At 31.4% G+C, this 8,731-nt stretch overlaps 1 protein-coding gene across 1 annotated transcript; it reads left to right on the plus strand.

The window, feature by feature from the left end:
* The first annotated feature begins 233 nt into the window (after positions 1-233).
* LOC111630676 lies at positions 234-2,812 on the plus strand. The gene is made up of 3 exons (XM_023374814.1): positions 234-445; positions 1,908-2,045; positions 2,121-2,812. The coding sequence occupies exons 1-3, from the start codon at positions 340-342 to the stop codon at positions 2,399-2,401; spliced, it is 525 nt and encodes a 174-aa protein (XP_023230582.1). The 5' UTR covers positions 234-339; the 3' UTR covers positions 2,402-2,812.
* The last annotated feature ends 5,919 nt before the right edge of the window (positions 2,813-8,731 follow it).

Below are 8,731 nucleotides of genomic sequence, written 5' to 3' on the forward strand. Positions count from 1 at the left end.
CTGGTTATTTACTGATCCATCCATATAATATAAATAATAATATAATATAATAATATAAATAAGATATTATAACAAAGGATACAATTAGGATCAATTCAAAATGTTATTTTTTTTATGAAACCATTCATAAATATTTAAATTAAACGAAGCAAAATTGTAAACAAAGGTTGTGAAATATAAAAATTCTCATACAGAAATATAAAAATAAAAACATCAGTCAGCAGAGGACAAAGTTCTACTCACTTCCCGCTTTTCAATCTCCTGACTCGTCCGGTCCATTCTATATAAGAACAGTTAGTAGGGGGATTTAGTAGGATGTACAATTAACCTTTTTTAAATATGAGAACTGTTATAGTTGTAACGTTACTTACACTCTGCTGCATCTGGTGTCAAGCAATTCATCCCAGTAGCAAAAATAAATTAGATAAAAAACACGATTTCGATGGTAAGATCTTAATTTTAATACCTTAAAAATACCTTAAAATCCTAATTAAATACCCTAAAATACGAGATTTTTCACTCCTTTGTGGTGATGTGCCTAATGGCGGTCATCTGTCGGCTAGTTTTTAAGGATTTGCTTGTTAATTTTTGACTATTAATTAACATTTTATCAAACTTTAATGTTAATTAATCATTTGTAAACATAAATTCGTCTTATTTATATGGCTTAATCTAAATTATTTTACTAATTAGAATTAAAAATGTTTAATGCGGTTCCATAGTCGTTACAAGCGAATTAATCCACGTAACTTCAATTATTTTAATATGTTTAACTCCAAATTTTCATATTGTTAATGTGTTATAGAGACAGCTAATTAGAGAATCTTATTAGTGAATTTAATGTTATAAACCTCATAATAATTTAATTTTTAGTAAACTTTAATTAAATATTCTATGCATTGCATCAGTTAATAATCGCGGATTGGCATTTAGCTCTTGGATAAATTAATTTTCTTGTAAAACTAAACATTTGAGGCTATTTTTGCTAATTAAATGTTAATCTAGACAATTTGAGATATCCAAAATTGCGGTTTGGAGCTAAATAAATGCTTGAGAAGTGTTCAAAATTAGGAAACGTTACTTAAAACTCTACGAGTGTGAGAAATTAACGCCATATTAATTTCATGAAATCGTGTTTCTCGAACCCATAATATCATATTTTCTAAAATAATAATATTAGAAATTGTGTTAGACGGGTTTAAAATAAATTATTTTTAGTTTTTCTACCAATAAGTAGATCGCGAGACAGAAATTATCAGGATCGTGTAGCGTATAAAAAATCTAGCTGAATAAAAGTTTAATGGGCATGTAATGTCAGTATACAGATTCGTAATTATCCTACAGGATTACATTAATGAGAAGAAATATCATTTATCTTTATTTTATAAATATTATTTAAGTACAGTCGAATAACTCTAAACGGCGGCCATTTTTTTTCGGATACAACCTCAATACAACAGCCATTTTTCGGGAACGTTTAACGAAAATGCATACAAAATAAGTACCATACAATAGAAATTTTCTTATGTTCCCGTTAGTGGCCGTTGTTTAGAGGTTTGAATGTATAGAGGTATTTAAAAAATGGTAAAAGAAACCGTTCATACTTTTTAATGCGGATATTGTTCAAAGTCTAAGTTTAAATCTTTGTTTAGATAAATATAAATGATAGTGATCAGTATTTCTATAATAAATATTATTTTCTTATACTAAGCTATCGAGAAGACAAGTTTCTCAAGGTTGAAGAATATTAAGATATAGCAAAAAAAGTGATACCAAAATGCTTAGTTTTATTAGAAAATTGTGTAAATTTTCAGTAAAAACATTGTCTAAATTGTGTCAACAACTTAAAATTTAAAATATTTAGAAGTAATGGAGTATTGATAAACCCTGGTTTATTATATTTTTAGTATATTTGGACGCCTTAGACAGTGGAGAAGGTCACTGGCTCATTAGAATAGACGAAGAAGAGAAGGATATAGACACTAGTGGAGATGAAGAAATCACCGAATTTAAACTATTGCCAACCCCTCCACTAAAGAGGAAAGGTAATTAATTAATTAATTAACCTTAAAAGCTTGGAAATAACTTAATTAAGTTGTTAATTATTATTTATATTTTAGATAAAAATAAGAAAAAGAAAGAGGTGTGCTGTAAATTGGGTCGCTTAGCAGGTGATAAAGGGTACATATGTTTCGCTGATTTGTACTTGGCCAGGATAATTGAGAGGAACAGAAATAGGGCACAGAGTAAAATGAGGCTCTCTACTAACGAAAACATCAAGAAATCTAAAGAAAAAGTCATGAGAGCCTTCAGTAGGTGCGTTAAAGGAATGAAAGGTGTATTTAACAAGTGCTGTTATGAAACATCTATGAAGTTAGATGAGAAAATGAAGAGAATATAAATAATTTTTTATACAGTAGTTTATTTTTCTGTTAACAGAAAAAGAATATAAATATAATTAAATGAATTATTTGGTTTCTGTTTAGTTAATTCACCCTTTTATTTCGCCTCTTCTGGGGGTAGAAGTCACAACAAACTGCTTGATTAGATATGCTTACTACTAAGCATTGATTAGAAATATATTTTTATGAATGAGATTTTGTCGAATATGCAAAAATTTCTTGAGATAAAAAAGAATTTCGATAGACAGGAAATAAGAAAATGTGAGGAAACGTGAGGAATTAAAATGCAGAAACGGCATTTATTTGAATATTCATCATTTTATTTTTAAACCTCTTTTGAAATCTTTCAACCAATTTTTAAAAAAAAATATATTTTTTTTCGACTGATAATTTTTGTTATTTATCATTTCTTCGTGTAAAAATAATTATGAAAAAGTATAATTAATTCCCTGATGAAATTAAATATTTTGACATTTGATTTGTATCCTGAGAAATAATCGAAGATGCAAATAATAATAATAATAATAATAAATAAATAATTGAAACATATTGAAGTCTGTATTAATGTTTTAATCACTTCTCATAGCTCAAACCATTAAAAAAAAAATACATTTTGAGATCGAATTGAATTAAAATAAAATAATTCCAACACACAATAAAAATGACTTTAACATAATATTATATTTTATTAACTAAAATTCAAATAACATAAAACATGAATTATTATTTTAATATTTATCTGAATTAAGTTCGAATATGAAAAAAAATTTTTTTTGTATTAAATTACTTGGTTAATCGTTTCTATAACCGAATGAAGATTAGACTGTCTTTCTCTCTATCTCTCCTCTCTTCTCTATCTATCTCTCCTCTTTATCTTTTCTCTCCCATCTCTTCTCTCATTCCCCCCTCTTTTCTTCCTCTCTATCCTAATTTTCTTCCACTAATGACCTAGTAAATAAAACCACTAAACACGGGGTTCCCACTTCATTCAACCACGTGTAGATTTCCGACTTTTATTCACGTGTCTAAACATGTGTATAGGGATTGTAAACACGTCTAAACAAGGGATTCTAAACACATCTAAACAAGGGCTATTTTTTCGTATAAAAATCCTCTCCTTGGCCGATTGCCCACGTGTTGCAATGCCTTCTACTATTAAACCAAAAAACCTAACCTATTTTTAAACTAAATATATTTGGAACTAGATTAGAAGCCATTTTTCGTATTTGACCCTTCCCCTTCTGTTGACACTAAGAGGACCTTAATTAATCATATTAATCGTAAGATCAACCAGGCCCATAAACGAGGAGGTCTGACTCAACCCATAACGGTAAAATGCCCTCTTGGTAGAATAACAGTGAAAAAAAGAACCTTCTTAGCGTCCAAAATTCAAAATTTTGTATAGAATTTCGATTATATTGTATGCTAAGTACCCTCATAAAATATTATTATTTCGAACGTTTTCTTGATATTTGTCAAAACTATTCGGACAGAAAAACGGACGAAATACTAATGTAAGCTTATTTTCTTAATTTTTAAATGAAAATATTAAAGTTTTTCATTGAATTTAACACTGTAAATCTGTAAAAAGTTATCTAATCTACAAGAATTTTAATTATCATTTGCATATTTACACTTATATAACTTTATCATCAATAAATGCTTCCTGTTTATACATTTTTTCTGTTAATGGCATACGTCTTGGTCTTTTAAATTGCTGATTTTTAAAGAAAAAAAAATCACAATTTTATGGTAAAATACACACATACTTATTTAAAACTTAATTAAATTCAGGAACAACTTAACAACGTAATTCTTATTAGAAACAATCACCGGAAATTAATTCGTAAACAGAAGACAGAAACGGAAAAGTGATGTCATTTCCTGTTTTCGTTTACCGAAATTCCGATGAAAAATGCTTCAACATTTCCCGTTTCAGTTGGCATTTTCCGTTGTGTTTTGACCAATAGAAAAGAATGAAAAGACCAATAGTTATGACGTATTAGTGACGTTCCGTCTTGTTGTATCAAAATAAAATGGAGGACTATTCGAAAAGATCCTTTTCAAAGGACTAGAAACCAAAACTTCGAAATGGTTTGCAATACATTTTGCTCTTCATACGAAAACCTATCTAAATTGAAAATAAACCATCAGACGGAATTTTGCAAACCGTGCCACGTAGTTTACAAAAACAATGACCAGCCATTTCGCGGGCTTTATTTGAAACAAAGATAAGAACAATGCATTTTCATTTCGTCATACTGTAAAACCTATCTAAAACGAACCGCGACGGTATAGGCCAGCATTTCCTGTTTTGGCAGGATTTCATTTTATACAGGGTAACGTTTTTTTTTTTAATTAATTAATGCAGAAAAGTTGAAAAAATGTTACTCATTGTCTCCAATTTTAGTGTTTTATATTTACAAATACACTTAGAAAACACCGAAATGTTTATCTATTGAACGATAAATCCTCTCGAAAACTATGGAAGCCAAAGAGATGGTTTACATTGATACCAACATACGTGCGAATATTATAATATGGAACAATCGATTCGTAGGTACAACGTGTCTGTTTTGTTACGTGGTGCAGTTTGGCAACAAGATTTATGTGGCAATTGCAAAACGTTGAACATGATGTACTTTGCCGTATTATCATTAATGTACTTCAAGTTGAAGTACAGTATATCACATTAAGCTGGCTGTTTTTTTTTTACGTGGTACACTTTGGAGCAGAAAAAACTTAATTTTTATTTACACGCGATTCAATATGAAACTAAGGCCAATTTTTTGGATTAAATTGCATAGAAACTAGTAGACGTTTTGATTCTAGGCCTTCACCACATGATACACATCTACAGTTTCCAAAATAATTTTTAACTTATGGCCAAAAATCACGTGGTACTGTACGTTTTGCAATTAGGCAACTCATTTATTCTAATTTCTCTGTTGATTCTCACTACGGTTTAGGCACGTTCACATTTCTCCTGTCTCTTAGATGACCGTGACAGTGAGAAACACTTGTATATATTTTTACATTATAATTTCAAAAAAAAAAAAAACCTGAAGTTTTAAAATCTTAAGAAGTCAAATTTGGAAATTGTAGTATTTATTTTATTCCATAAATTTCAGTGAAAAAAATGCCATACAACGCAATTCATTGTTGTATTCTGAAGAATATCTTGAAATCAATTAATTCTGTATAAAAATAAACAAAGAATTAAAGATTGTATGGGATAATTTAAGAACAGACTCTCCATGTTTATCTATCTTCAAATGTTTGCAATAAAATGGATCTACTGTTCACTAATTGTATGAAATCATGGGACCACAAAGTAATCAATAATACATTTTCAGGGCTCGATTTGAAACAATTCGTTAAAAATGGTTATAAACATTACAGTTCAATATGTTGCAAATTGCACACTGTAAGTAGGTATTTTCTATGACAACTACAGTTGAAAACCGTACTCAATTACACTGTATTATCCTCCCATCTTCAGTGACATTCGCTTAGAAGTAGGAATGAATTATCATGGTAATTGGCTGCAGCTGTTGCGTGATTTTGGTGCCACTTCTTCTTTCCTTCAAGAAGAAACACGTGATTGCATAAAAATGATTCGGCAAAATCGAATTTATTTTTCCCGGTCTAAATCATATGATAATTGACAATCTTAACACGCAAAAAATCACTGCGTTCCTAAGAACTTTTCCCGTTTAGGCAAGTTTCGGCTTTATTAACGTTCCACTTTGAACCGGTGTGTGGATTAATACTGACTCACACCAGATTTATTACCACCACCGCACTAGTATTAGAAGACCGGATGGTCGAGCAGTTGGGGTAGCAGCCTACTGCTACGGGGAATTCAGGATGAATCCGGGTGGGTCGAAAAATCCCAGGAATTTTCGGCGCTAATCTCTTACCACTTGCCTGAGCCTGGTAGACCTGGCCCAACCCATGACGGGCTTGCTAAAATGGGCACTTCAACAGTTTTAGCAAAAAAGCAGTTGAGAAATCCTTGGAGGGGCCGACAGTCAAGAAAGTTTGGAGACTTGCACTAAATAAATGATCACAGCGATCATCTTATACAGTAAGTTAGATATCTAAAATCATATAACATAAATATACGCACGTGTAGGTTCGTTCGATTGACGTTCGATTATCAATTAGACTTTATGGATCAAATATGAAAAATGGCCTACGTGAAATTTGTTTATTTCATAATAAATATTCTGTCAATAGTAAAAATCCTAGATGTAAAGCCTGATTTAAATAATTAACAGCATGAAATAGTTTAAAAGATTTATGTAATTTCACATGAAAATTGAGATAATTAAGAAAAAAATATTTACATTATTTTAGAAAACAAAAATTCACCAGAAAAATATTCCAAAATTTATTCTAATATTCATTTCTAAATCTTGAAAACTTTTATTTTTTAATTAACAGTGAGGCGTTATAGCTTCATGGGGCCCGGGCAAATTGAATTAAGGGACCTCAATTATGAATTTGACTTCAGATGGTTTTCTTTGGGAATTCCCAGTACCCTCGTTCCTTTCTTAACGAAACCTCTAGGGGATTAAGTTCAGAATGGGGCATCCTGCGCTACACCGGCAATCTAGTCTCCCAGACAAGGCGCGAAATTAAAATTTTGATATTCTTACTACAGTAATGAGTTTATAAGATTAGTTCGGAGCAGTTGGAGGACGCCCCAGGCAATTGTCCTTTCTGCCCATAATAATTAAAGAACATTGGCAGGTTATCCTAACTTCAGAATACATAAAATACTTATTTGAACATTAATTAAAAATCAGCCAAATGTATGCGATATATCATGCCGCTATGGAAATGCTAATTTAACGCAATATGAATCAAACAAGCAAGCATCCTTAAAAACAGGATGATAACACTTAAATTAATCGATCGCTCAATTCTAATGTTCTACGTGTGGAGGGCCTAAATATGACACCTTTTAAGACCTAAATTTCTTAAGATATTTTCTGGCATACTTATCGTAGGTACGACCAGAATGGGAAGATGAAGAGTACAATTGCCATTGCAGTTGGCTCGGAACTTTTCGTGGAAGTTCCGAGACAACTGCACTCGAACCCGGTTCCTAGTGTTTTCTACATTCCGTCTCTTGGAACGTCGAGCATGATTCTAATGACATTGGCTGCTTTCAGCAGACTCAACAGTTCCGGAGCTGTTGAGTATTTTTCTGCTGAATGTCCTCTACAGTAGCGCTCTTTCGGATGATGTTTGGTGTTTTGACGTCATTTGGTAACGCTTTTCGTTTCAACGCAACGTCACTCAAGTTCAACAGATCCAAGTCTCTACGCAACAGATATCGATTTGCTATTACAACTGTTGAATCTGCCGAACGCAGCCATTGTCAAACTTCTACGATTACAAGATGGCAGCGCTCAACGTTCACGTTTGAGGTGAACATTTCGCCCGCAACCTCTTACAACGCGAGAATATTTCACGGGTCTTCAGAATTGGCCTTCACTCATCAAACCCACAATTGAAAAACTTTTTACGGCCCAGGGGGCCGATCACAAGTGAATTTATTAATACGCATATGGAAAAATCTCATCTTTTTTATTTTTTTCAATTTCCACAAATTCGTACAAGGACGAAAAAAACTATTTCTAGTCAAAATTCACTTTTTAATACTATTTTTCGTATTTCCTAAGACAACTGCACTCCACTTAAATAATACTCAACGGTAGCGATGGACGGCTCTCACATACTCTGAATTCATCCCAAAACATTTTATTCTCAACATTTGAATCACCTAAAAACAGGAAATTCACGATCTATATTCAATTTTCCTAACTCTACCCCATAATTTTTTATTATGATAAACAAGCAGATGATTTGAAGAATCTGCCATTGATTTTGATTGGAACATCAAAAGATGTGACAATCAATGGGATGATCAACATTTAGAGTAATCACAAAATCTTTCACAGATCTACTGCAACTTCAGCAGCTTTCCACAGTTTAAAATTGGCAATACATTACCTGTTTCTAAATATGTTTTACGAAGACTTATGCAATGGATCATCACCATTATTCTATTTAAAATAAATCTGTAACTTTAATCTTGATTTCTTAAATTTATAACTTCAGAGACTAATTTCACCAATGATGCTTTAAATGTAATATCCTATAATACTAAAATCACAGATATGACAAATACTGTGTTAAGGTGTTCTTAGTAATACTGTTTTCGTTTGACATCAATTTACCTACTACTATGGATATTAAGCACTAACACCTTAAATGCCCTTATATACATATATGAAAATGCAACTACCAAACCA

The sequence above is a fragment of the Centruroides sculpturatus genome, unplaced genomic scaffold, assembly GCF_000671375.1.
Source record: "Centruroides sculpturatus isolate CEXI.00-Female unplaced genomic scaffold, Cexi_2.0 scaffold575, whole genome shotgun sequence".
NCBI lineage: Eukaryota > Metazoa > Arthropoda > Arachnida > Scorpiones > Buthidae > Centruroides > Centruroides sculpturatus.